This window comes from Rhodamnia argentea, chromosome 2 (assembly GCF_020921035.1).
Source record: "Rhodamnia argentea isolate NSW1041297 chromosome 2, ASM2092103v1, whole genome shotgun sequence".
Taxonomy (NCBI): Eukaryota; Viridiplantae; Streptophyta; class Magnoliopsida; order Myrtales; family Myrtaceae; genus Rhodamnia; species Rhodamnia argentea.
In genome coordinates, this window is record NC_063151.1 from 27,808,088 (window position 1) to 27,835,929 (window position 27,842).

At 42.6% G+C, this 27,842-nt stretch overlaps 6 protein-coding genes across 10 annotated transcripts; 4 read left to right on the plus strand and 2 right to left on the minus strand.

Annotated features, from left to right (window-relative positions):
- The first annotated feature begins 375 nt into the window (after positions 1-375).
- Positions 376-4,716, plus strand: LOC115728517 (inner centromere protein). 4 transcript variants are annotated; one of them, XR_007197342.1, is made up of 8 exons: positions 376-513; positions 1,090-1,493; positions 1,570-1,622; positions 1,935-1,972; positions 2,915-3,350; positions 3,593-3,812; positions 4,322-4,465; positions 4,529-4,716. XR_007197342.1 is itself a non-coding variant. In XM_048273827.1 (7 exons), exons 1-7 carry the CDS (start codon positions 383-385, stop codon positions 4,378-4,380), a joined length of 1,341 nt encoding a protein of 446 aa, XP_048129784.1. In that variant the 5' UTR covers positions 376-382; the 3' UTR covers positions 4,381-4,716. The 4 variants fall into 4 exon arrangements, 1 of the variants encoding a protein (XP_048129784.1); XR_004013855.2 differs by having other exon boundaries at positions 3,593-4,050; positions 4,322-4,716; XR_004013856.2 differs by having other exon boundaries at positions 3,593-3,892; positions 4,322-4,716.
- Positions 508-23,624, plus strand: LOC115728520 (ubiquitin-conjugating enzyme E2 35-like). Of its 2 annotated transcripts, XM_030658841.2 has the most exons (9): positions 508-551; positions 19,939-20,019; positions 20,539-20,566; positions 20,870-20,956; positions 21,539-21,597; positions 22,470-22,511; positions 22,594-22,667; positions 22,990-23,087; positions 23,332-23,624. In XM_030658841.2, the coding sequence occupies exons 2-9, from the start codon at positions 19,984-19,986 to the stop codon at positions 23,367-23,369; spliced, it is 462 nt and encodes a 153-aa protein (XP_030514701.1). In that variant the 5' UTR covers positions 508-551; positions 19,939-19,983; the 3' UTR covers positions 23,370-23,624. The 2 variants fall into 2 exon arrangements, with proteins under 2 accessions (XP_030514701.1, XP_030514700.1); XM_030658840.2 differs by lacking the exon at positions 508-551 and having other exon boundaries at positions 19,850-20,019.
- LOC115737357 (ABC transporter G family member 10) lies at positions 6,611-9,338 on the plus strand. Its single transcript, XM_030669440.2, has one exon. The coding sequence runs from the start codon at positions 7,036-7,038 to the stop codon at positions 8,854-8,856; it is 1,821 nt and encodes a 606-aa protein (XP_030525300.2). The 5' UTR covers positions 6,611-7,035; the 3' UTR covers positions 8,857-9,338.
- LOC115728518 (cold-responsive protein kinase 1-like) lies at positions 9,461-12,555 on the minus strand. Its single transcript, XM_030658837.2, has 7 exons — positions 12,410-12,555; positions 11,672-11,856; positions 11,286-11,401; positions 10,946-11,156; positions 10,638-10,875; positions 10,072-10,222; positions 9,461-9,960 (listed from the first exon to the last, which is right to left on the minus strand). The coding sequence occupies exons 2-7, from the start codon at positions 11,742-11,744 to the stop codon at positions 9,565-9,567; spliced, it is 1,185 nt and encodes a 394-aa protein (XP_030514697.1). The 5' UTR covers positions 11,745-11,856; positions 12,410-12,555; the 3' UTR covers positions 9,461-9,564.
- LOC115737363 (probable beta-1,3-galactosyltransferase 14) lies at positions 15,158-18,824 on the plus strand. The gene is made up of 7 exons (XM_030669446.2): positions 15,158-15,735; positions 16,030-16,182; positions 16,262-16,344; positions 16,440-16,539; positions 17,097-17,210; positions 18,221-18,363; positions 18,595-18,824. The coding sequence occupies exons 1-7, from the start codon at positions 15,389-15,391 to the stop codon at positions 18,681-18,683; spliced, it is 1,029 nt and encodes a 342-aa protein (XP_030525306.1). The 5' UTR covers positions 15,158-15,388; the 3' UTR covers positions 18,684-18,824.
- A 3,122-nt stretch (positions 23,625-26,746) lies between the features above and the next one.
- On the minus strand, positions 26,747-27,555 carry LOC115737454 (olee1-like protein). Its single transcript, XM_030669569.2, has 2 exons — positions 27,328-27,555; positions 26,747-27,234 (listed from the first exon to the last, which is right to left on the minus strand). Exons 1-2 carry the CDS (start codon positions 27,488-27,490, stop codon positions 26,894-26,896), a joined length of 504 nt encoding a protein of 167 aa, XP_030525429.1. The 5' UTR covers positions 27,491-27,555; the 3' UTR covers positions 26,747-26,893.
- Positions 27,556-27,842: the final 287 nt, after the last annotated feature.

Genomic DNA, 27,842 nt, shown 5'->3' on the forward strand with positions numbered 1-27,842 from the left:
AGAATAGAATCATTGATCAAAATCATTGCCAAACACATCCTGAGCTCCCTAACGACGATAATGCATCACTTGACATCACATGAGCTACATGGATATTTACATGAAAAAACCGTGAGCAATGTACAACGAGCATTTTCAATGACGTGATTAACAATAGAGCTGATATAAGAAAATCATGAGAAGGGGCAAAAAAAAAACATTGGTCAAAATGAAATGGGATAATAATGAATTTCAAGTGAAGATCTATTCTTTCAAAAAAAGTTTAAAAAAAAAAAAAGATGAAGATCTATTCTCGGGGCTCCAATTAGAACCGTAACCCGGAAGATGTCGTCATGTCCAAACGGGTCGGACTCCTCAATAAAGCAAAGCGCCCTTTCCCGCTATGCTCTTATCTGGGACATCATTCTGCGTGACGGAGGAAGCCATTCTCATTTCTCAGCGCTTTGTCTCCGAACTCGCATCATATCAACCTCGCCTGAACTCTCTACTCTGCACAATGCCGCTTCTCCACTCGTAAGCCTCTCTCTCTCTCTCCCTCTCTCTCTCTCTCCGTGCTGCCTCGTCTCGGTAGAATTTTGATTCAAAGAGAGTAGACTTTGGAGCTGGAGTATAAGCTGTCGCCATTCCGTCGAGCGAGTGTGGATACCTCTCTGCCGATCTAATTTGGGTGCCGAGTTGATCGAATTGAGTATTTCCTCGATGTGGGCGTATGCATCGAGGCACGCTCGGAGAACATCGAACCGAGCTGCATTTCGCTTATCAAGCTCGCTTTTGCGGCTATGTTTTGCTTCGTTCGAAAATCTCATGGTCTATTCTTAGATCCGGTGCTCGTCAGTGTTGGTTAGCATCGCATTTGTAGCTGAGTTTGATTGATCGTTGCGATGGCTTCGTCTGCCAGAGAATCTTCGCTTGTTCCAACACCGAAGAAAAATGAAAATCTCGTTGATGGATGGGGCTTTAGGTTTTCTAGATAGAGTTAATACTATGCGATTTGGTGTTTTGGTTTTATTTGCTGTAGACTAAACTTTTCTTCCCTTTTACCTGGTAATCGGTTCCTGCTGTTTTAATGTGGCTTTGTGAAACCTACAGAAAATTGGCAGTTCCATGCCCAGCCCTCATCTGTGATCCGAACAAACTTCTGTGCCCACTTTTTGGGCATGTTGCGGACGTCAAATTCGTGCAATTCATTTGTCCAAAGCGGAGCAATTCACCTCCCTTTGCGATGATCTCTTCCACCACCATGCTTGACCCCCTCAGATCATCAAAGAAGAGGGTTGATCCGGTAGAGACATCTGGATCGCGGGAATGTGGCTGGTCAGAAGTCACGGCAGGTGCTCCTGATAATAACTGCGAGGAAGGAAAACTAAATAGCGAGATCGTCTCCTCAGGATGTTTTAATGACAAGAGCTATAAGGAAAGTGAGAGAAGGAGAAAAATTGGAGAAGCCAACAAAGGGAAAGTGCCATGGAATGTTGGGATAAGACATAGTGAAGGTAAATCTCTTCCTTAGAAATTACAAACCTTCATATAATGGATTATTTGGAGTTTAGTATCTCTTACATTGTGCAGAGACTCGAATGCGAATCAAGCAGAGAACAATTGAAGCATTGAGAGATCCCAAGGTGAAGTCATGTAAGATCAATTCGGGTGTATGTTTTCTCAGCATTGTTGGAATTTTCCGGCAATCAATTTCTCAGTTTGACTAACAGAAAGATGATTGGAGTAATTTCACATAGTGACTCCTGCTTTACTACTATACATTCTTGTAGACTTTGTTATAGAGCTGCACGTGCTCTGTTGCTGGAGGCAAGCATCTATGCACCTAATTATCCCTTTTTAATTCACCTTTTTTGTTAATATTGAAACCTCACAGGACTTATTTCTGCCAGAATTACTTGCTTTTCGTCTAACTCTTTTCCAATTGATATTTCCAGATCAGGCAGAAGATGTCTGAACATCCCCGTACTCACAGGTAATTTGTGCCTTCTGTGCTTGAACAGTCTATGAGATGATCCACCTCTCTAAACGAAGCAAATTTCACTTGACCAGAAAAGCTAGTGAGTGCGCTCTTTATAAGTCATTTCACAGACCAAGATGCTGAGAGTGGAGTACATGGACTCAACTGAACGCTTATTCATTTGAACTTAAAAATGAAATTGGCTTGCTTTTGTAAGTTATAGAAGGAGATTTGTGAGTAGATCCATATTCCAGTATTTGGAGAAGATGATGTTCTGCAGTAATTGAATCATCTCACTGACAAATCTTAGTGTAGAGTGTAGCCTTTGTTACCCCTAGAAAGTTCATGCTGGCCAAATGTGAGAAATTGAGAATAACTTCCGGGAAATAAAATCATTTTGTTCAAATTGCCAGCGTATCTGATGAATAATCAGAATCACTTGACATCGATTGTTATTGTGATCTGCAAATCTATGATACATCAGTCACATAGATATATTTTTTCAAAGAGGAGAATCTCTAAGGATTTCTTTCCTCAAATGCTTTCACTTGTATCTGTTCCCCTGGTTGTTTAGGAAGATGGTTGCTTTGCAATTCTGGAACTTGCTATCTTAGCTTGTCAAAAGTATGAGCAACGGATAGCTGGCATCTCCAACACCTCAAACATGTTTTAAGCTGCCAAACATTCTTGCACATATTAGGCTGGAAGAAAGTAAAAGAAGGGGAGGGCTTCAAAGAAAGATTGTGGCAGTTTTAACGCGGAAGTTATAGTAACTAGCTGAAATTGGATTTAAGTTTTGCCATCTGTCATTCCTTTTGCCTGTGGCAAAAAAGTAGTTTGCACGAATGATAATATTACTTCGACTGAAGGACCTTGTTCTTATTTTTAAATGTCTAAGGGTCCTTATTAACTCTCTGTGGGGAAAATCAGCTCAGGATTGATCTAATTATTTTACAGTGATTTGATCAAAGCAAAGATTGGCTCTTCACTTCGGTACATTTGGAAAGAGCGTTTGAAGCGTAGAAGATTGAAAGAGAAATTCTTCTCATCATGGGCAGATAACATAGCAGAGGCAGCTAAGACAGGATGGAGTGATCAGAGAGAACTGGACTGGGATAGCTATGACAAATTAAAGCATGAAATCGATTTCCAACATCTTCATCGGCTTGCTGAAAAGGAAAGAGCTAAAAGTATGGCAAAGATGAGGGCTCATAAAGAAGCAGCAGAGGCAAAAGCAGAAAAGATGGCTAGGCTTGCTCAGAAGAGAAAAGAAAGGGAGGAAAAAGCAAAAGAACGAGGAAAGACGAAAAGAGTATCATGCAGTAGAGCAAAGAAGAAGAAAAATGACTTAGCAGTCGATCAGGGGATGAAGCTTAAGAAGAGTTTGCTGAAGGTAAGTGCAGTTTATTGTCTTGACTAAGAGAATCATCCTGCATTTGATGCTTTGGACGTCTGGATTTATCTCTTTACTTCAGCTGCAACCATAACTTTTGTAGCTCTGCAGTTTAATCTCAACATTGATGTGTCTATTGGTCCTATGCTTTTCTTTGACAGATATTTCCTTTCAGACATACCAATCTTTTTGTTCCTCCTCAAAACTTTATTAGGCTGATTTCATTTTTATGTTTTATCTAGATTAACCGAAAGAGATCCTTAAAAGTTGTCCAAGTCACTGGTCAAGTGGATGCAGTTCTTTCTCATATTCCAGCTTGGGAGAAACTGGATTTAGATCATATCATGAGAGAAAAGGCACAAAGGAAACCTTCACTGGCTGATCAGATACAAGCGGCCAAAAATCAAAGCAAAGTTCACAACTTAGAGGCTCTTCTCATGCCATCTTCTGTTCATTCATCCAGTGAGAAATGAAGTCTCTGAGCTATGCATGCAAAGTTGCTGTGTCTTGTCTTACTGAAACATGTTATTGTGAAAGCAAAGGTGATCATTTTCTTAATGATGAAGAATCTGCCCATTCCAGCTATATATTATGCTGCATAATGCAATCCCTTTGTGCCAAGTGTCATTAATTGTTGTTGCTGATTTTACCAGCTGACACTTGAGCTGGAAACTTGATTGGTTGACCTGAGAATCAAGATGTAAACGAACTTTCTCATGCCTCAGCTGATTGGGTCTCTCTTAATTGCAATTGTTCTGATCCTTTTACCATGCCTATGTTCCTTGGGAAGTCGCAAGCTAGGCTAGATGCCATTACTTGCGGTTAGCATTTAGTGTCTTTCTTATCAGTTGTAATTTTGGATCTTGGAACGAATTGATTACATCGTTCACTTATTCAAAAGAGGAAGTTGCCTTTGGGTTTTCAAGTACTTTTACATTTTGTCACTAATTTGGTTTGAATTTTTCACTCAGGTGACACAGAGATGTTGGATATGTTCGACATCATTGCTATTTGGAGGTCACCTCAGTAAACAAAAGGCGACCTTCTTTAATTACCCTGACACATATGGTTGCTTGGCTCCGTTCCTGGTGTTTGTCATATATTATGCGCGCTAGGGAATTGTCTCGCATCTCTCTCTCCCCCCATGCATCCGTGTGTCCTCTCCACTGTGCTTGCAGTGAGTTGCAGGACCCTTGGCTGCGGAGCTGGAAGAAGAACCGGCTAGTGAAGCCGAATGTCCTTCAGAATTCATTCAAAACTTGTTTGTGCTTATGGCACTTATAAATTAGATGTCAGAAAGCGCAAGCAATTCAGGACAAAGAAACTTGTCGATGCGAGTCTCTATAATCCACATTAATTTTTTCAATTCCGTAGATAAACGTTATAGATGGACTGGCTTTAATTAACAAAATGTTTTTGAAAATGCAGTGTGGCACTACAATTATGGGAAAAATTTGCAATTGGCCTATTTAAGGTGGCTTTCCTTTTCCCCTCGTGATTTTTTTTATTGCGAATTTCGGGGTACTCACTCTATTTGGATATTCAAGTATTGATAAGTAGGGCTTGGATTTGGTGTTCTTGACTTTAAAAGAGGGAGTCATAAAGTAGAAGTATAATTCTGGAAGCAAATGAGAATTCTCTGAGCGGGCGCTTCCGCCTCCGCGGTATTGGCTCTGCACAATCAGCATCGTGACACGTGCAGTGACGTTTGTAACCAAGCCTCGTGCGGACTGTTCGTTTGACGAGTTGATCTTTGTACGACGGCAACCCTTAATTTTTGATCAGAAATTAATATTTTTTATTTCTACTCAGAAGTTGATTTTTCTACTTCTTTTTCAGAATTTGATTTCTAATCAAAAAATTTCTTTTCATAACAATTAAAAAATTTTACTTCTAAAACGTTATTAACACAATATGACTTTAAAAATATCATTTAATTTTTAAAAGTAAATAATTAATATTTAATTTTTACTTCGGCAATTGGAGACGATGACTCTACGATGGGTGGTGCTCGGGGCAGGCGACGGGCGGTGTTGGTGGTCGGTGGCGGGGGCGGGGCGGGGGCCGGGGCGGGAGAGGGAAAATTGTCTAAAAAGTCCTAAACCTATTGCACTTGTGCCAATTTAGTCTTGAACCTTTCAACTATGCAAATTCAGTTCTAAACCTTTTGATAACTTGTCGATTTAGTCATAAACTTTTTGATAACTTGTCAATTTAGTTATAAACCTTTTAATTGTGTTAATTCGGTCCTAAACCTTTTAATGATTTGTCAAACTAGTTTTAAACCTTTTAACGAATTGTCAATTTAGTCTTTTTGACTAATTAATCAAATAATAATTTAGAAATAAAATGAAAAAAGTTCAAACGATTTAGGACTAAATTAGCACAATTTTCAAATATTTAGGACTAAATTGACACAATAAAAATATTTAGGATTTAATTGGCAAATTATCAAAAGATTTATGGTCGAATTGGTATAATTGGAAGGTTTATGACTGAATTGGCAAGTTGTCAAAAGATTTAGGAATTTTTGATAATTTCCCTCATGGACGATAGTCTTGAGGGTGGTACGGTAGGTGGAGGTCAGCATTGGGTGGCAATTGGCGGTATTGGGCGGGGGGTAGTAGCGGTCGGCGAAGGTCGGCAATGGGCGGCAACGACGAAGGCGTGGTTAGGAGAGAGAGGGGGATTGAAAATAAAAAGAGGTTGAAGCGAGAAAGATATTAATATTGAGAGATTTCTACTTTCGAAAGAGAAGTAACTTTTTTTGACTTCTAGAACTAGCTCAAACATAACTTCGGATGTAGAAATTTGCTTCATAAGTATAAATGTAATGTTACATAATTAAATGGATTTCTATTTCAAAAGCTCTATTATTAAATGGATTTGGAGCAGAAATTTATTTTCAAAAGTGTTATTAAGAACACCCTAAGGTGACTAACCTCCTGTGATCCCATTAGCCATTGGCCCATGTGAACCCTATCCTTGCAGGGACACGTAGTTCTTTTTTCCTTGGTGAGATTGGGCTTCATTGAGATCAATGGATCGTCCGATTTTAGGACCCCTCACTGCATATCTTTATACTATGGGGGTTATCCATCCTCTTTCTGTGAACAGTTACTAGTTTTTTCTACCGACCTCCCGGTGTGGTGCATGGGCCCATCATTGTCTCAGTGACCGGACATGATGCACCGGGCCCCGTCCCGGGTCAACGTGCCTCACGTCATCATTCATCACAAGTACTTCAATCCGGGGCATGCCTCTCAAACGTAGGTGTCTTCCAACCCTTCGTAGCTTGTCATGACAGGGGAGACAGCTCGACAACTAACGCCAACACTACAATAGTCAATCGTTTTGTTCACCCGAAAAGACACGCCTGAGTTTGTCTGCCTTTTCTTCTTCCAATGCACTCAAGACTCTCCACCACCTTCCGACCCACCAAGGCGGGGTCCCCTATTTCGACTAGAAATTATAGTACACGCTCGAAGTCAAGCTGCATGCCCCCTTTTATTTTTTGCATGCCAAGCCCCTATTTGGCTTAACGTGTGCCGGATAACATCCGGTTTGGTCGTGTTAGCTCATCTTCTTCTATTCATCCCTCTTACGTTATCCCACTTCATCAAATTTCCCTAAGGTTCCTTTCTCTTTTGCTACTCCCCTCTCCCCCAGTCTTTCAACTATCTCGATGGAATTGCCGTTGACGGCGCCGGATTCCGGTGGCTCGACAGTTTCATACAAGTTGGAGACAAAGAGCTTGTCCTACAAACTGTGCGCCAAGTTCGATGAGTTCTCTTGGCTCTTTCGCGACAAGGGTCGAAACTCGAGCGCAAAGTTCATTTTGAAGGATGTGAACTGCGAGGCAAGGCCTGCGGAGATCACTGCCATTGCTGGACCCAGCGGAGCTGGCAAAACCACCTTGCTTGAAGTCCTAGCCGGGAAAATCTCCTGGGGCCAAGTGTCTGGGGAAGTTCTCGTTAACGAACAGCCAATCGATCCCAAGAGCTTCCAGAGGTTATCTGGTTACGTTCCTCAAGATGATGAGCTGTTTCCTTCGCTGACTGTTGAGGAAACGCTCATGTATAGCGCGCGTCTCAGGCTTCACGGAGGCAGGAAAGAGGCTGTCGCTAGAGTGAGAGCACTAATGAAGGAGCTTGGCTTGGATCATGTTGCAGGAACGAGAATAGGTAGTAAGTCATCGAACAGAGGGATCTCGGGAGGGGAAAAGCGCAGGGTGTCGATTGGGGTGGAACTAGTCCATGACCCGGCAGTGATCTTGATCGATGAACCAACGTCAGGACTGGATTCAGCCTCAGCTCTTCACGTTGTGAAGAAGCTCAAGTTCATGGCACTTCACCAAGGTAAGACAATCATATTAACCATCCACCAACCTGGGTATCGAATCCTTGAGCTGTTAGATCGAGTTGTTTTGCTTTCGGGGGGATTTGTTATCCATAATGGTCCTCTGTCTCTTCTGGAAGAGAAGCTTAGGTTCGCTGGTTTGGGCATGCCGTGCCATGTCAATGTGCTTGAATATGCCATTGATGGTATAGAATACTTGGGTGTAGAAGCTCACAACAACCCGCATTTTCACCAAGGAAACGCTAAAGACGGTAATGAAAACGAGGCAGGAAAAGAGGAGCTGTTCTCATATCCGAACTCTTGGTTCAGAGAGATTCTAATACTGGAGCAAAGATTTTGCAGAAACATTTTCAGGACGAAGCAGCTCTTCGCCACAAGGGTGATACAGGCCCTTGTGGCTGGGTTCGTGCTCGGCACCATTTTCCTTAACGTCGGAGACAATCCAGGAGAACTTGCTCTGCAAACTCGGCTCGGGTTTTTTGCCTTCAGCCTAACCTTCTTGCTCTCTTCAACGACAGAAGGCCTGCCCATTTACCTGCAAGAAAGAAGAATCCTGATGAGGGAGACTTCAAGAGGAGCCTACAGGGTATCCTCCTACGTTGTCGCGAATATCGTTGTCTTCCTTCCCTTTCTTTTGATGGTGTGTTTCCTCTACTCGATCCCAGTTTACTGGCTGGTCGGGTTTCGGAGAAGCACGGATGCATTTTTCTACTTCTCGCTCGTGGTTTGGCTGGTCCTCTTGATGTCCAATTCCTTTGTAGCTTGTTTCAGCGCTCTCGTGCCGAATTTCATCATGGGGACGTCGATCATCGCCGGACTGATGGGATCTTTCTTCCTCTTCTCCGGTTATTTCATATCGAAGGAGAAGATCCCCCAATACTGGATTTTCATGCATTACATGAGCTTGTTCAAGTACCCATTTGAGTGTTTCATACTGAATGAATATGGAGGTCCTGAAGGGAGAAACATGTGCTTAGAGTTTGAGAATGGAGAGTGCAGCTTATATGGAAGCGGGTTCTTGAGACAGCAAGGATTAGAGCAATCAGAGAAGTGGACCAACATAGCTGTGATGTGTGGCTTCATCGTCGGCTACAGAGTCCTCTGTCTTCTCATCTTATGGTACAGATGCTGTAGGACAAGAAACTAGCTGTATTAAGAAGAGATTGTTTTCTGTCTATTCTTTCTTGTTACGATTCCTAAACTTATCAAATTGTTGACATAAGCAGAAGCTTGCCTTGTACCATTCAAATTAGTGCATAAACTTGACATGAGTTATTCTTCAGGCAAATTATTCATCTTCGATCGCGCACTGCAGTAAGTTGGCACAAGCACGCAGCTGAGCATGCAAAGAACTCGCTAAAATTTGGGATGGGATGATCGAAGTATGGCTAAATACTTCATATCCTGTACAATTTCACTCTGAGATCTTAGCACACCACACAGAAAGAACCCTATCGATGATCTTTTGACTATATCTTCTAAGGTCGCGATACAAATCTTTGAGTGAAAACCTATGACATGTGAGCTGACTGTCACCTCAATTCTATTAAAGATGCATAGACTGTCCATATTGTCCACATCCCATACTTGAAGATCAGGAATAATACTGTTTCCAACACTTTCTCTTCTTCGACATTGAAGCTCGACTGCTCTTTTCTGAAGTTAGATAATTATAGCTCGTTGGACTGTGCTCACATCCAAAGCCTGTTCAAGAAAGAAGCGCAGGAGTCCCGAAAAAGAAAAGGCAACTCGAATACCTAACCAAGCCAGAATACTATGCACAAGGAACCTCAATACTACAGCAAAGTTTCTCAAATATCTATTCTCCATGTACGTGCAAAACCTACATTGCAGTTCAAATGCTCCTATCATAAATAGAATTGAAGGTCATCGTAGCACATGAGCCGGGCATGTCTTTCGACCACAAAGATGATTTGTCTGGCCCGCTCGACTCCCCAGATGCAGTGGAAGATGAATCCTTCGAGTGACCTTTCAACCCTTCCTCAGGAATTAGACTCATGAATTCTGAAAGTGACCCAGGTCTCGATATCTCACTGTCTTTAACCTCAGCTAAGCCCATTAGCATCTTCACGACAGTCGACATGGATGGTCGAAGCCGTGGTATACCTTGTGCGCAGAGAAAACCGATCTTCATGAATAGGCATGCCTCTTCCCTATGATGTTCCTCTTCCCCGTCCAGAGATGTGTCCACTAAGCTCATTAGCTCCCCTTTCTCGTGCAGCTTCCATGCCTATATCACAGTGTACATGCAGTAATGCTCGATTAACAAAAGGGGGATTCCTCATGATTGAGAGACATAAATAAGCTTCCAGGTATAGGAATCTACAGGATGAGACGTTACCCTTTCAAGAAGATATCGTTCTTCAGCCGGTAATTTCTTGTTTGTGTTAAATCTCCCACTAACAATTTCCAAAAGCAGTACGCCGAAACTGTATATATCTGCTTTATTGGTCAACTGACCTCGCATTGCATACTCTGGTGCCAGATAACCCCTACATAGGCAGAACCATGTTATTGACCAACAACTAAGATTTCGACAAAAACAGGAGTAGTTGCAGAAAGAGAAAGAAATCAGGATCAAATGTTGAAGAGCATCAAATATTTAACTGGTTTTAATGTGTTCAGTCATGATTTGAAAACATATATCCAGAAGCTTGATTGAGTTTCTTAAACTACTTTCCTTGGGCCCAAATACCCAGATTTACTACATAACAGAACATCTCCAGTGCAATCTCACCAACAAATTCAGGTCAAACCAACAAAGAATAAACTCGAGTGACATAGCAGAATTTCAACGCTTATTCAGCAGATGAAGCGGCAGTTCTAAACTGGGGCAAATTATTTACTAAATTTTTTGAAAGGTTCGACCATATATCGACAGGAGTAATTGAGAAGTTTGTGACTTACACTGTTCCAGCAACACGGGTGCTGATATGAGTCATGTTGCTCGGGAAAAGTTTAGCAAGACCAAAATCTGAAATTATCGGCTCCAGCTGACGATCTAGCAGGATATTGCTCGCTTTTATATCTCTGTGGATAATCGGTGGTTGGACTTCCTCGTGGAGGAATGCTAGCCCCGTCGCCACGCCTATGCAAATCTTACGTCGTGTAGGCCATTGAAATTGGATGCTACTGTTGGAACCGCCTATAAAGGAGAGAAAAATCTCACACCATCTCGGCTAATGGCAGAAGTAAATATGCAGAAGTAAACTCACCAAGAAGTGTTTGCGCGAGGCTATTATTCTCGAGATAACCGTATACCAGGATCCTATGCTCTCCTTCCACACAGCAACCATGTAACTTAACTAGGTTAGGATGCTCTATATTTGCAATCATGTTTATCTCTGTCAAGAACTCCCGCACTCCTTGACTCGACTCAGCCGACAACACCTTCACAGCGACCAAGGTGCCATCGTCAAGTACACCCTGTTCACACAAGTCGAGAAATTTCCGATTGTTGCTCAATTATTGTTACTCATCCATGAAATTGAAAAAAAGAAAAAGAAAAAAAGAAGCACGACTATTGAAAAAGACACCAAAATATGGCTCCACTACCTTGTAGACAGAACCAAAACCCCCATGACCGATTTTGTTGGATCGACTGAAATCTGCGGTTGCTTTGACCAAGTCTTTATACTTGTACAACGTTGTATTCTGTATTCCTGAAACCTCTGTACATATGAGAGAATCAATCAGAAGCTTTCTCAAGAATTCGAAGGTTCACAGAATGCATAAAGTAACCAACTGATGCTGCAGGATAATAGTTCTAAGATCTGACAAGCCTGTTTGGAAAGGAATGAATCTAACCAAGATTAGACCTCACTGCATCACACAGACGAAATCCAACAGAAAGGATTTTCCTTTTTCATTTTCATTCCACGAATTCATAACATACTGTGGGAATAATTGTGGCATCAGCTATAAAAAGGGGAAAGCCATACCCTCATCGACCTCTCCACTTAGTTTCAATGGGGAAGCTCTGTTGCACTTGAATAATGAAGGAAAACAGCGCATTGGACCGGCTTGTCCGATGCAAATCGGTATCTCCACCGAAAAGTTATGCTGAGATCTTCACGGACTATTGTCAGACCGGCCGCGCATTAAGATGAGTCTTCCACACCGAAACCTGATAAAAAGGTGAAAACAAAACCAACACTCGTACATTAGCCTAATACAGCGAACAGTGAAGATTTCACGACTCTGTTAATGCAAAAATCAATTCCCCAGCATCTGATCTGCCCTTAATCCCTCATCATTACCATTCATCAATCGCAACTCATCAAAACAGAAAGACGAATTGCCCATCATGACAGTTCCTTCAGGATGAATTCTAACTCATCCCCAACCCTCCAGTCTACGGTTTCACATATCATTTCATCCCTAAAGAATGTTAACAAGCAGGAGCTGAACATGAATTTTGAAGAACGATGAACAATAACGGAGCAGCGGAAAGGAAACCAACAAGCTCAGATACCGTGTTCAGTTTCTCTAACTCACAAACAAACAAGGATTAGGCTCAATTCCGGCGCTCTCCTCGTTACTGCAGAAGCCAAGCTAAAACCGAACGCAGACAAGAAGATTCAAACAATGGGAACTACCCTTGTGCGAGAAATCTCAGAAGCTACGAAGCAAACTCTACTGGAGCACGAGCAAGTTGCCAAGAGAAAGAAGAATCAAACCTTAGCCGCTCTATCCTCCTCAATTACGACGGCTAAAGATTTCTGGATAGAGAGGGAGAGAGGGAGAGAGAGAGGACAGACGTGTTGGAAATATTCAGGATGTTTCGGAGGAAGCCGACTGGACTACTATTATTTTAGGAGTTGGAGGTTCGTCAAAGCTTGCAGCTGTACCGTATTCAACGTAAACAATCCTGACCACGTCCCCGCTACAAGACGACCCGTCTTCTTACATCACAATTATTAATATCAATGTGAACGCGAGTTTCTCCTCGCTTGGCCAAAAGGATACTTTAAGAGCGACAGTTATTTCGTCCTAGAACGATGGTCAAAAAGGTTTTTGTCCCGAACCACTTGCTTGTTTCACGAAAAAACTGAAACATTTGAAAGATACTATCGTAAAAGAAAAAAAAATGATCCTTTGTGTTGCTTAGGTCGACGAGATATGTTTTTATTACTTAAAACATTTCATATCTAAATGTATTCGTAGGCGATTATATTAATTTTTCGTCGATCCATTCGTTTTTACAATTCATGTAGGGCAATTATAATATTGTTCGTTCATCCATTTTTTTTATTTTTTTTTATAAGCGACGCGAGTGATCGTGTTTAAGAAAATTTTATCTAGATCATTCGTTTTCCCCGAAAGAATTGAGGTTTGGGTTTGACGTAACATCTATATCGTGCCCATAATTTTCTTCAATTCTACGTCACCTTTTTTTTTTTTTTTTGTGATAATAAAAAATAACTAAGCCCCTAGGAAATGTAAGACCCCGTATCTTCACGTGTGCATGTCTTCCACGACTTTTCTTCAGCTTTTAACAATTCTTTGGGGGCGGAAAAGAAAGTTCAAGAGCTGACTTTTTCTTTTTTTTCATATGAGTTGGTACAGAAGGGCCAAAGAGTCGGAAGGTCAGCTTTCACAACCCATTACATTATTCGAAAAAATCAATAATTTGAAGTCATGAGATTATCCCCGACCGGAAAAAATAAAAAAAGTCTTTAAGATATTTCCAGATCGTGTAAAAAATCAAAGGGTGAGAAACCACAGCACCCAAAGAAGAATGGGCAAAAAGATTCGAAGGCCAAGTTCAACACCACTACTTTTTTGGGTCCGAGCGACATCAGCTTTCCAGTCAGGCACGCCAGAGACAGAGAGACAGAGAGACAGAGAGAGAGACAGCGACACCCGGGGACATGTTCACATTCCGACACGACGCGTTCTATAAATTCCTGTCCTTTACCATCTTCTCCGAACTAACCGTGTGACGCATCTGTGATCGGGACACGTCGTCAATAAATCGTTTACAGATGCCGCGCGAAATGCAGGTCGACATCGCATGAGCCAAAACTCCGATAATTCATCTTAGGCGCGGAAGACTTCTATATCTCCATACTCGACAGTAGCCCATTGAAGTTAACGTGGAGTCCATATTTTCCATCGCCACTCTCTTAAGTTGAGAAAAAATGTTTTTCTTCCTTTCCTCTCGGGAAATACTCATGAAATTTTTACTTCCCAAAGTTTAGACGAAATAGTTTAATGACATGTTCAGGTCCATCCACATATTATCGAACATGGGTGAGAAAATATTTAAAAAGAAAAATCACGTCGATATTTTTCGTTAGTCAAATTGAACGTATTTAATGGAAGGACTCAATTGCCCCAATTTGACAAGTTTATGATTCGATTTCATTTTTTTTTTTTTTGGGGACAAATTTTGGAACTTCTAATGAACATGTCCCTTCTTTTAACCAAACGCGTAATCACAGAAGATCTCATTCTTGACCAGCAATATACAGAGCGTGTCCCACGTACGAAATATTCTCGCCCAATTAATTAATTCCTGGACAAATCTAAAGAAAAACTCCAAATCATTTGGCTTGATGTTTCTGCGACGACGGTCCGACTGCGACTCCGTCGTCTTCGTCCTTGACGGCACCCTCCAAGCCGGTGGGACACGAGCAGCGTTTAATTCTTTCCTAATCAACGCCCCCACCATTTTGCCAATTCCTATCGATTTTTTATGGGACCACTACGTCGCGCGACGGAAGAGCAATTTATTCGGGTGCGTGTATTTGCTTTCGAGATCGTAATCCCACCGCGGCTGCAATCGGCCCTGACCCTTTCTCGTCGGACAGAGATGGGAATCGCCCGTCCCTTGGTGTTCTCTAGGCCCGCCAGTCACTCTGTGACATGCTTTTTCGTGGCCCAAAGAAGAAAAACTCGTGCGGCTTCGACCCAGACGAGTGTTGGATACGGCCCGGCCCGGCCTGGCCCGTCGACAAGACCAGTACACGAACCCCATGGACCAAAAAAAAAAAGAAGAGCTGCTATGCGCGCACGTGAAATCGATACAGATCCTTTGGCTTATGAATTGTGGTGTCTTGGCACCGATGTGAATTAAGTTCGTTCGTGGCGGAGGAATTCAAGTCTGAAGGTGCAGAGTGGTCCGTGGCGGCAATGTAGGTGGACGTGGCGATCAACGGTGGCTGATGCGATGGTGCGGTAATGAGGTAATCGTTATATGTAGGAAATGGATTAATCGACAAATGTGGTTATGATGGCAAGTGATGAATTTAATACAAAAATCAGATTTTAAAAGGTAAGAGCAAAAGGAGGAAATTAAATGCCCAACAAAAAAAATCAGCCAATAAATACATTCTATTTTCCGACCCAAAAAAAATCACAAATTAGCAAAAAAAATAAAAATAAAAAATAAGAGAGGGAGAGAGAGAGAGAGAGAGAGCTTGCCCTTCTTCCTCTTGCTTCCTTCATGCAGCTGCAAATTAGCTTTCTCTCCCGTCGGAGTCAAAGATCGGCCGTTACTCCTCCACTTTCATCCTCCGCGAGGAGCTAAGCTCGAGGCGACGCCTCTCGGTCGGCGCCATAACAGCTCTTCTCGTCTCTGCTCGCTGAGATCGACACTTCAGCCGCGACTCCTTCCGCTTCAATGAAATAGGCCTCTTCCCAGGGCTCTCGCCATGCCCTCATCTCCCAAGTTCTTCCACCAGAGCCGTCCTTTGCCGCGCAGATCTACGGTCCTGATCTTGGGCTGTTGCCTCCTGATCGGGCTATCCGGATTCGTGTTCGGCCTCATCGCCATCCTCAGGCCGGGCAAGTGCTCCGTCCGCGAGCCGCGATCGGTTCGAGTCGTTTGGGAGAAAGAGGGCAGCGGGGACGGCTCAAATTCTGCTGGAGATGGAGTTCGAAGTGCTAACCGTCATAAAGTCATGGGCTTTGTGGGGATTCAGACCGGTTTCGGATCGGCCGGTCGCCGGAGATCCCTGCGCCAGACTTGGATGCCGTCCGGGCGGCAAGGGCTCCAACGGTACCGATTTGCTCTGAGAACTTTACAAACCATGTCCAGTCTCATTTTGGAACCATATAGGATGAGATCATGCCAATTCAAGTTCATTTGCTAAAAATAGTGATAGATCTTTGATTCGAAATAACCTACTTAGGTAGAATGGCTGGTGCATTTAACCGTAGAAGACGGGTAGTTTGCTGGTAATGTGTTTTAAATCATTTCAGAGTCGGTAGTTTCTGATTTTCCTTTGACCTCAAATGGAGGTTCTGAGAAGCACTGGCGGAATGCGTAGATTGAGGGTAAGATTGATTGCAGGTTGGAGGAAGCCACTGGTTTGGCATTCAGGTTTGTGATTGGCAAAACTAAAGATCAGTCGAAGATGTCGGAGCTTAGGAGGGAAGTGGCAGAGTATGACGACTTTTTGTTACTGGACATTGAAGAGGAATACAGTATGCTTCCTTATAAAACGTTAGTGGGGAGGTTATGGATTTGCTTTTTAATCTCCACAATGGATTTGCTGAAGTTCATTGTCTGTTTGTAATTGCAGGCTAGCTTTCTTCAAAGCTGCATATGCACTTTATGATTCCGAGTTTTATGTCAAAGCAGACGATGACATATATCTAAGACCTGGTATTGAAGCTTATGGCAGACTCGGTGACTGTTTTTTTATCATTGATATTTTTCAATGACCCTACAATATTATTTTTTTCTTGAAAAATCATCAGATCGGCTTTCATTGCTCTTGGCAAAGGAACGGAGTCATACCCAATCTTACATTGGGTGCATGAAAAAGGGGCAAGTTTTCACCAACCCAAAGCTTAAATGGTTAGTCTTACCTATATGATCACTTGACAATTTTCTTAACTGTGCACGGCGTAGTTTCCCATTTTTGCTTCCTATTGTCTTGATGAAAAGAGAGATGATAGCTATCTGATGCTTATGGTTGAATGATCAATTGACAAGAGATTTATAGTGTCAATGCCCCATTTTTAGCGAGGTCACAATTGTCTTGTTCATGCATGGTGTAGTTTTTTTCAGTTTTATGCTTCCTATCATGTTAATGAAAAGGGAGATGACAGCATTCTGATGTTTGTCATCGAGTCATTGAAAGAGAGATTTAGTGTAAATATGCCATTTTAGCACAGATAGAAATTCTGTAGATTGCCATAACGCATACTGAATAGGACTTTTAGGTTGATTTTTATCTTGGACAGCATTAGGTTTTTTTTTTTTTTGGTATAGAAAAGGAACAGAAACGTTGAAGATTTCTGAGGCCATGCAGTTTGTAGGTGCATTTATATAGTTAGCGTGAGTTTCTTCATGATAAATTTCTTCCGTCTCCCCCTTTCTCCAGCATTTTATTTGGTATTTGACTGATGCAGGTATGAGCCGTTGCACTATTTGCTTGGCAGCGAGTACTTCCTCCATGCGTATGGTCCGTTATATGCTCTTTCAGCTGATGTTGTTGCAGGCTTGGTTGCTCTTCGAAACAATAGGCAAGATCCCGAGTCGACTCGATATATATTGTTCGATTACATACGTTTACTATTCTCACCATTGGAAGGCATTGTTCAATATATATTTTTCAGCGACTTGTTGATTGCACTGTGAATCTCCGTCCTTTGTTGCCCCTAAGCAACATGAGATTGATCCATCACATATGCATTATATAAATCCTAGTAAGCATGCAGAATTATTTGTTTGCATGGTTATCTGTAGTTGGCACTGCATCAGTAGTAATTGTTAGGGTAGAGCTTGCCTAGCTTAAATTTCCCCTACAAATTCTTAAATCCCAAAAAACAAAGACCTGCCCCATTTACGCTTTCAGAAAAAAAGGTCTATTTAATCTGTGCTTGTAATACTCTGTCTAATGAAGGTCTTCAATGCTCTAGTGAGAAGATGCAATCATTAAATGGAGACTCAGGTTAAAGCCGGTATAGAAAAATTTAAGGAGACAATGAAGAAGATGATGAGAAAAGATACGGATGGAGATTTTAGATCCAACAGAAGACTTGATAAAGAATTGAGGACGGTGATCTGAAAGGATTCACATAGCCGAACACACTTAGTAGAATGAGGCTTAGTTTGTTATATTGTTATTACTGAGCTTTGCATGATGTTTCCTTAGTAAAATAGATTCTTGTAAAAGCTTAACAGGGTAAGCATGAGAAAATAAATTTTTGGTTTATCAATAGAGAAATAGATCTTGGGACAGTTTTGCCCATTAGTGAGGTTAGTGCAAAGGTATGGGAAGTAAAACTCCCACAAGGGTGAAATGCTTGTGCAACTTTATTTTGTTATGCAGGAAGAATGTTAAAAAAGCAAAGCCCTGATACCTGTGATCATGTTTCCGTATGTCAAAAATTGCTTCTTGGCATGTTGCATTTCTTTTGAAGGCCCCCTGCATCACTACTTATGTTATCCACAATTGTCAGCAGTGTGATACTATTCTCTTTTGCGAAACTACTACCTTTGTATTTCATATATGTCTTCTTTATTATTCCAGTTTCCGGATGTTCAGCAATGAGGATGTTACAATTGGGTCATGGATGCTTGCCATGAATGTACATCATGAGAACAATCAAATGCTTTGTGAATCAGATTGCACTCCATCCTTTATTGCTGTTTGGGATATTCCAAAGTGTTCAGGTGAGCAGCTCTTACAAACAGTAATCTCAATTGAGATCCAACCTGGTAGCTTATTTCTGTTTAAGTGAAACTCATCAACCGACTCTATATATTGATATTGGGTCCAGAGCATACGAGCTGTGGGTTATGCTAAGTTCTTTCGACTGTAGGGGGAAGTGGATGCGTAAATAAGGCATTTGGGAATACATCTTCAAGAGGTATACCTAACAGTCCGTTTTAAATGTCATTCAGGGCTCTGTGATCCAGAAAAGCGGTTGGTGGAACTTCATCAAAAGGAAAGCTGCTCAAGAAGCCCTACTATGCCGTCTGATGATGAATAGCCAGGTTCTTCGGCCGCTCGTTTGTGAATAAGTGTCGTTGGACTCCACATGTCATGTAATTTGTGGATCCTCATTAAATTCATCTCCTTTTTTCCCTTTAACTTGTGTAGAAAGTCGAACAGATACATTGATACTAGACAGGCAGTACTTGTTACCTTCTCACTCTTCTTTCTACCATTCTTCTAGACCATTGGTGGAACTTATACAATTAATTGTATTCTTCATTACACACATTCGAATACAAAGCATTATTTCCTATACAGAAATGTCTCCAAGTGAAGGGCGGGTCCAAAACTGCTCCCTGTGGGAGCTCTCTCCAAGTTCCTCTGGCAGGCTGAGTAATTAGACTGAGTTCTCTTTGAATTATGTATCTTTCCAACAAGAGCTTGATGGATTATGGATAAGAGAAATTTGAAGTAAGAGGATTAGTGGTGGTTATGTGTGCTTTGGCAAGATTAGCTTGTCTGCACCAGTGCGATGTTCCGTTCGTTCGACTTGAACAATATTCGCGAGGCGCTACACTCGGGTCCGATGATTCTTTCATCGACAAAGCACTGCTTCCATCAGTTCAAGCTCTCTCTTCTGGTGATGAAATAAGCAGAGGCTTTCTGTTGAATACAGGTCTAGCAGGCCCAGTTCCATGATTAGTACTCTGTTTAAAGTCTAAGTAAAGAGATGAATGGGTACTGGCAAATGGAGGTCCATACCAGGCTGGTTCTGTTCTTTTCAATGATTTTAACTCACTTATGATCTATGATGTCCATACTCTTTGGCTCCACTAATCGAAAGGATGAAATCTATCGCTAGGCAAGTCTTTTGCACCTCCCTAACCTTTTTGTACATGCATACGGATGAAACGTAGCAAACTTTCTACGGACGTAAAATTGACGATCTTTCAACTCTTTACTAAGCTAACGAAACGACGTCGGAAACACCACAGCAACAACAGAAAAAAGAAAAAAAGATATCAAGTTTGTTTTTGCCTCAATTGTTTACCGAACGGCAAATGATTAGTTGACCCGAGGATCGATAATTGAGCTCCATAACTGGCTTTAAATCATTAATTATAAGAGTTTCCTTCATTTCTAATGTTGCCCTAGAGTCTAGACCTTGAGCTTAAAAAGAAGAAAAAAGGAAAAACCTGTCGAGTACTCTGCAAGCAAAGTTGCACGAAAATCGGAAAATGCCGCTTAAATATCCGCGGGGTTGAACCGTCGCGTGTCGACGCTAATTACTCATCTCTCTCTCCCTCTAGCTCTCGCTCTCGCGTTGCGTGGTCTGCCATCGACCTCCCTCTGCAATGGCGAGCAGTAATCTCCCCCGGAGGATCATAAAGGTGCTCCATCCTCTTCCGATCTCTCGCTTTTCAGTTCCTTCCCCAGCCTCCCATCTGATCGCTGTGTGAAATTAACCTGTATTTTAATTTCCCCATTTCGAGAGCTTGGACTAGAGAAACAGACTTCACGACCTGCGTATCGTCTTCGTTTGCGCTTCGTCGAAGCGAAGTCTTGTCTGCTTTGATAGCCTGTTGCTGTCGATGTCCAATTTAGCTCGATAGGTTGGCGTCGCGATTCGTTGTTGCTTGTGCTCGCGGAGTGTGTGTTAGGGTTTTAACTCGATCGGTTCTAGACTCCGTCTCCGTTGCGCGCCGATTTCGAATTCGGTCTTCGGAATTTGCTTGTGCTACGATCAATTCATGTCTAGAGTAGGAAAAGTAACGTGGTGTTGGATAATCGGACCATTTTTTGGGTCTGCTAGTAAGTTGAGCTCTAACACAATTTTGTTGTTCTTCTCTCTTTTTCCTTTTTTGCTGCATCACTCCGTTGATCATTTTGAAATTGTTGCGAACGAACAGGAAACTCAGCGTCTCCTCAGCGAACCTGGTAAGCTCCTACTCATCAGACAGTCTGCTTCTTCATTTGGCTGTCCTGACCTTCGTCTAATAGTCTCATCTGTCTTGAAATCTTAAGAAGTGTCATGTTGTGCTTAGATCTGTTTTGTTTTCGTGTTTGTGTTTTATGTCACAATTTTCCTATCTTTCTCCATTGGAAGAGACTCCCCCTCTTGGGCGTTAATTTTATGCTCCTCCTCTTTATTCTTCTATTAGAGACATTAGGAGTTCCGTAATTCAGTCGAATCTATAGATATATTGTTTAAGAAACTAATTTCTGAGATCTGTGGTTCAGCTCCTGGCATTAGTGCTTCTCCTTCAGAGGACAATATGCGGTACTTTAACGTGATGATCCTTGGCCCTACACAATCTCCTTATGAAGGTATTAAGTTAACCTGATGTAACTAGGCACACCTTCCAGTGATGCATACAGTTTTCTGTATTTAATGAGTTGAACTCACCTGTGTGCATATGGTTATTCAGCTGCGCAATTTTTTCTTTTTCTTTTTTCTTGTTTGTGTATAAGAAGTAGGGAGAGCTGGTGTTGGTTGTATTTGTGCTATTGACGGATTGATTTGCTCACTAAAATCTGAGAGAGAGCAGATGCTTAGTTTCACACACATTGGTGCATCTGCATGATGCAAAGGATCTATTTCTGACTTTTGTTACATTGGAAATAATCTCTCATTAGTGGAGTCTGTGGTCATCATTTCGTCCTAGGGAGGTTGGGTTTTTTGTCCCCCCCTTAAGCAGGAAAAAGGATCAAGTTAATGTTGCATCTGCGCATATTTGTTTAATCCATTTCGGCAGTGCATGTTTTCCTTCAATCTAGCTTTCTACGATAGTTCTCTGTATACCTCCATGTAAAATTCGAATCTCCTGACTACAGCTTAGAAAAGTTCGTTACTGTCATAATAATCTCTTAGTTAACTTGTTTGCTTGTCTTTTTGCAATCTTATTGCAGGAGGAGTTTTCAAACTAGAGTTGTTTTTGCCTGAAGAATATCCTATGGCTGCTCCTAAGGTAGTTCACAGTTAAGCACAGTCTTTTCTTCCAATATTTAGTAACTTTTATTGTCAATCTGCTGCTTGGTTCTTTTCAGTGCAGAATCTCAATCACGTAGAGGTGCTGGATTGCAAGTGCTCTGTATATTGTTTGTGAAAGCTACATAATCAATTTATGCTTGGTGTTGACAGTAAAAGCTACATGCTAGTTTAATGACAGTAACTCGCTTACCAAAAAGGTTAGATGGATAGGACGGTGATCCATCTTTCTTTTTGCAATTGTTTCAAACTCTTTTATTTGTTTCTTCTTGGGTTCATGGTGGGTTAATGGCTTTCCTCTTGTTTCTAGAGCCTTTGCATTTCTGTTGGAACTTTGTGTTGACTCTTCAATGACTTCGGCTATCTAGAAAAATTGGCAATCACAGTAAATTATTGATGAATCGTTCAGATCGTCCTTAGATGGTTCCCATGGGGGTGTTGATTTTTGGGCAGCTTTAGTTGTCTGCAGTGAACCATGTTTAAAGTGGAGTAGGATTTGCCTCAGGTGGCGGGAAAAAGAATAAATGATTGGCTTACTGCAGTAGGTCATATTGGTTTCCTCTTCATTTTGACTGCTGGGTGGCTTCTGTCCAGTCTGCTTGTTACTTGTCTGAGTAACTCTTTTTACGATTCATCCGTTTGCTATTTTGATTGATTTGATGGGTTGTGTGAACATATGCATATGGTTGCTTAGATAACTCTAGGATGAAGTTGGACATTACCTGTGTTGCTGACTCCTGGGTCTCCCTTAAGTACTGTAGAAGTTTTTATTGTCCTGAGTTTTTCAACTGCTTTATCAGAAAAGAGTGGTGACTTGTGGGGTTTAGCTTCTAATCATTACTTGTGCAACAGGTTAGGTTTCTCACAAAAATATATCACCCCAACATTGACAAGGTACTATTTTAATTTCTTTTTCCTTTTTTTTTGGGGGTTGGAATATTCATCTGATTCTTAATGTGAGTTTTCTTCCAATCAGCTTGGTAGGATATGCCTCGACATCCTGAAAGACAAGTGGAGTCCTGCACTACAGATTCGTACTGTACTTCTTAGGTATTCTAATGATTTCCCTTTGCATATAGAGACTTCTGGAAAGGGACTGAAGAGGCTGCATTAGCACTCTAATAATCTAATTAGCTAAGGGACACAAAAGTTCCACCAAATTCTTAAAGATGTAGATCTTAGTTTTGCTGGCTCACAGCATCACTCCCTTTATCTTGTGCTTTTATTATGGAGGCTAATGCAACAGCATTTGTTTGAGTTTGTTGTGCAAAATGGTAAGTTTAATGTTTTGGGAATTTGAGGTTTGGCATGTTGATGTTGGATTTTTCGTACAATAGCCGATGGAAGCATTTTCTGATGTACTGTTCTGCAGCATTCAAGCTCTTTTGAGTGCTCCAAACCCCGATGATCCGCTGTCTGAGAATATTGCTAAGCATTGGAAGACGAATGAGGCCGAAGCTGTCGAAACAGGTAATGCTATGTCTTTTGTGGTTTTGCTGGGTCTCAGTAATTGGTTCTTCTGATCTTGTGGTACTTACAATGATTTAAGATTTTTCGTTTTAAAGCTTGAGATCCACGGGACACATTTAATGCGTTTTGCTGGTCTCATCTTTTTCTCTTCTTAATCATCTACTGTAGTCCAGTGGACGGCCAAAATTTAATTTCCTGCTCTATCCCTGTTATTTGATGTGCCCTCTTTAATTTGACCCTGCAGCGAAGGAATGGACCAGATTGTATGCTAGTGGCGAGTGATGATGTGGAAGATAAACTTCCCCAAATTGAAATGATTTTCACCTAGTGCAATCTTTACCCACTGTGGACTTGGGATGGAAAATGGGAAGAAATGCTATGACCATTGGATGTTGGATATTCTTGTATATTTATACAGGGAATATACCGTGTTACATATCGTGTTCCCTGTTCCTTATGCTGGATAATTGCTGCTGGATCTTTCTCTTTAAGTACCTTATCAGTGGATTAGACTGCATATCAGGTAGTCATCCTTTTTGAAGACCCACATAGACGTCCTTTTCCTTTCTGAAAAGGAAATCTTGATGTGAATATTTTCAGGTTCTAGTAGGGGTAGTGCCGTCTCGGGCTTTTGAACAGCTTTGTTGTCCAGGGCTTGTACCTTGAATAATTTTGAATTGGATGCACAAAGCCTCTCTTCGGGTACAAGATGAGCATGCGTGTGATGCCCGTGAGTTGGGGAAAAACAAAGGATTGGTCTCAATGGGCACCAGACCGGTTGATATCAAATGGCTGTAAAACGTGGATTTCACGCTATAGTAACTTCCCAATTAGAAAGAAAAATAAAATTACCGTAGTGTGTTCATGGAGAATTGAATGTTGCATCTCCGGATAGTGGCCCAAGCTGCACAATATTACTTTCAACGGGCAACGTTCTTCAGACACATACGACATCCCACGACATCCGATCTACAGTGTCCTTCCGATGGGGGATGTCGTGTCACTGATGTCCGCACATGTTCGATAGCATTACGAGAGCTTTAACGGCTGTAAGGAATAGAATTATAAAAGGATGATCATTCTGATGTACCGATGCTTCTGAATATCGCAATTTTTTAGTGGAACTTTTTCTCCGACAAGTCCCTTGTGAGGCCTTTCATCTGCCCCGTGGCCGAATCATTACGTGAACAGCCCTTGGATGGCCCTTCGGCTGCCCAAAATCATCCAAGGATCGAGTCTGTTCGTCTGTCCGGTCACTCGCCTGGCTGTGCTGGCCATGCGCTGGGTCGTTTGCTGCATCTTGCGGATCATCTGCTGATTCATACTGTACGTGCGCTGGTTCATGTGCCAGTTCATGTGCCGATTCGTGTGCTGGTTCATGCACTGCCTCATGCATTGATTCACATGCTTGGCCGTCTTGGTTAATGCCCGGCCATGTTGGATCATCCCTGGTCGATCCTTGTGCCCGACCATGGGCTGATTCGTGGCAGGAATCGTGGCATGGCCAGTCGGTCGGTCGTGTGGCGCACGGCCCATCCTTGTACAAGAATTTTGTCGGGCCTTGATACAGGACTCCTTTCTCAAGGGGGACTTGTGTGCGGTTGGCTAGAGACTCCTCCTTGGCGAAGGAGAGCGTGGGTTGGCGATGTTCTGATCGGCCTCAGGCAAAATGCCATATCGTGTCGCCACAGTTGGCTGGAGACTCTAGTTCAGCAATCTGTCTCAGGTAATGCTATCTTTTCTCTTATTATGCTCGGTAAGTAATGGCTTATCATAGTTCAGTGGAATGCCAAAAGTCAAATTTTTATGGTCTGATCCCTTATATGTGATGTGCCCTCTTTTTAATTTGACCCTGCAGCGAAGGAATGGACTCAGATGTATGCTAGTGGCGCTTGATGACTTGGAGGAAAAACTTCTTCCAATCGAAATGATCATCTCTGTGTGACCGAAGGAACACATCCCTAGCTCAAAATCGGCTTTCTAGCTCACCTGAAGCCCCATGGCCTTACTTGTTTCTGAATCAAGTCTTTTGTATTCGAACAACTTGAGTTAGCCAATGAATTACGTCTTTTCTGACTAAAAGAAAAAGGAAAAGAAAAAGAAAAATCTCTTCCCCTCTCGACTTCAGACAGAAATGAGAAGAAATGCTATGCCCGTTTGATGTTGGATGTTCTTGCATATCCACACGGAGAATTAACGGTGTGGATAACTGTGTTCCCTGTTCCTCATGCTGGATAATTGCAGCTTTATCTTTCTTCTCTAAGTACCTTACCGGTGGATTGGACTGAATAGGAGGTAGTCATCATCCATTAGGAAGATAACATTAGATGTATTTTTCTCCTTGATGTGTATATTTTCAGCTTCCAGTAAAGTAGTAGGTCCGTCTCAGACTCTCCAACAGCGTTGTTGTCCAGGGCTTGTACCTGAAATTACTCCCCGTTTGATGCATTAAACCTCCATTTGGGTAAAAAGATGAGCATGTGTTCGATGCGAGTTATCTCGACGGGCACCAGACCAGTTGATCTTTAAAATGCCCTTACAAATCGGCTTTCGCCCATAATCACTTCCTGATCGAAACAAATTCAGAGCTTTCTTGTAGCATCAGATGTCGTGTCTGGGGTTAGCGCGGCAAACCGGGTGTTTAAAGCCATTAGTAATGTACTTATCAAAGCCAATGTCAAACTGCAGTAGTACAGGTATCCCCACGGCGGACAGGAATCGAATCTCGATCTTCAATCGCCTCCTTACTAGTTCCCAATATTACCTCTTCTTCGCCCTACTACAATATGCAATCTGCCGCTTGTTTCCGACGAGGATTTCATGTCACTGATTTGTTCCACACATGATCAGTTGCACCAGGAGAACTTTTGACGGCTATTAAAAAAAAAAACAGAACATTGACCTAATGATCATTCCAATGTACTGATGCTTCTGAGGACCACGAACTTTCATAGTTGTTCTTATTCCCCCAACCATTCTTTTTTCCTTTTGGCCAGTATTCAGCAGCGGGGTTAAGCTAAGTCGCACCTTGTAAATCTTCCGATAGCTTCTAAAATCCTTACCAGTAGATATAGCTCGCAGAGCTCGGGACAGACACATCCCTGAAGGGCCATGGCGGAGAGAGAAGGAGCAACCATCAAGAAGGGCCAAGAAGCTCTCCAGTGGATACTCTCCCTCTACGAACAGAATGAACTCCCGGTCGGGCTTCTGCCTTTCGAGGAATTGATCGAGGTGGGTTAGAGAGGACCGGGTACATGTGGATCCACGAAGAGAAGCGGATCGAGCTCACGTTCAAGAAGATAGGGAGGCTGGTCAGTTACGACGCCGAGATGTCCGGCTACCTACAGAGGAAGAGGATCAGGAAGCTCAAGCGGGTGAAGGCCAAGAACCTCATGAGCTGGACCCCTTGCGGCAAGATCGTGGTCGACGACCCGCCCACCAGGAAGATCCAGTTCAAAACCATCAGTGGCCTCACCGACATCTACCCCGTCAGGGCCTTTGCCACCCTTGACAGATCGTCGTCGCGATCGATGTCATTGTTCTGTCTGGCTTTAGATTTGAAAGCTTATGAAGCTTGGTCCATGAAGCAATAACAAGGCATTTGCATATATATAGAAGTAGAGAGGTTAACGGGAAAAACTTTTTTTTTTTTCTTGGTTATAAATTCATGGACGTCGCATACAATGTCATGGCCTCAGTATTGCCAAGAAATTGAAAATTGGAATTCTACCCCCCAACTTTCAGTTAATTTAGAATATTGGCAAAAAGTGGCCCGCCACGCCCACAATTTGGTCCCTCATCCTCGTCTAATACCCCAGGTCTAGAGGGAAGACACCCATGTCGATGAGGACTTGCTTGCAGTTGGGCAGGGACTCCTTCTTGGTGAAGGCGAGCGGGTTGGCGTAGCGGACCGCCTGGGCGACGCCGTTCTTATTGGTGAGAGCCACTCTAGCGTTGTGTACGGCACCTTCCAAGAGCGAGCTGCACTCGGGGTCGCTGCTCTCGACCAATTGCAGCTCGCAAATCTCCTCCTCGTGGTCCCCATCGATGACTAGCTTGTACTCGCCGCTCTTGTCGGTGACCGCCTCGGCCGACAGAGTGAGGACCCCGGAGGTACGGTTGTGGCATTCCAAGCGGACCTTGGAATCTGCGACAAAACCGACATAGCTCTCGTCAGACATTAAGTTTTCAGGCTTGTCCGACGACGAGGATAACATGCATCAACGTTTGTAACAGTTACCTGCTAGACCGTAGCTGGCTTTGGTTTCGAAGTCGACGCGGCAGGTGTCGCAGTAGACCTTGCCGATGACGGAGAACTGCTCTTGGCCATAGGCGAAGCCGAGGAGGGAGGAGAGGCAGAGGGCGGTGGCGACGAGAGCGGCGGCCTCGAAAGTTCTCGCCATTATTGGTATGGTCTCCTTTGTCGATTGGCTTCTTGAGATGCTAGAGAAGGCTTGCGTTGATCGATGGGGGGAAAAAGCTTTTTATACAAGTCCAGGAGGGAGAGGGAGGGCGTCAATCTTGCGTTGGAGCTTGAATTAAGGGAAGAAGAGGAGCAAAACCCGCTCTCTATTCAAGGTGACAAATGCCGCCACCTTTCTTTTAGGATCATGTAACAGCCTTGTTACCTCTAAATTTGGTCAAAGGACAATAGCCACCAACCAAATAGGTGCAAAAACTCGCTCTCTACTCGTGTGGATTTAGAAGAGCCGGAAGATTTTCGCGAACGGACGCGTCGTAACGTGTGTAGAGAAA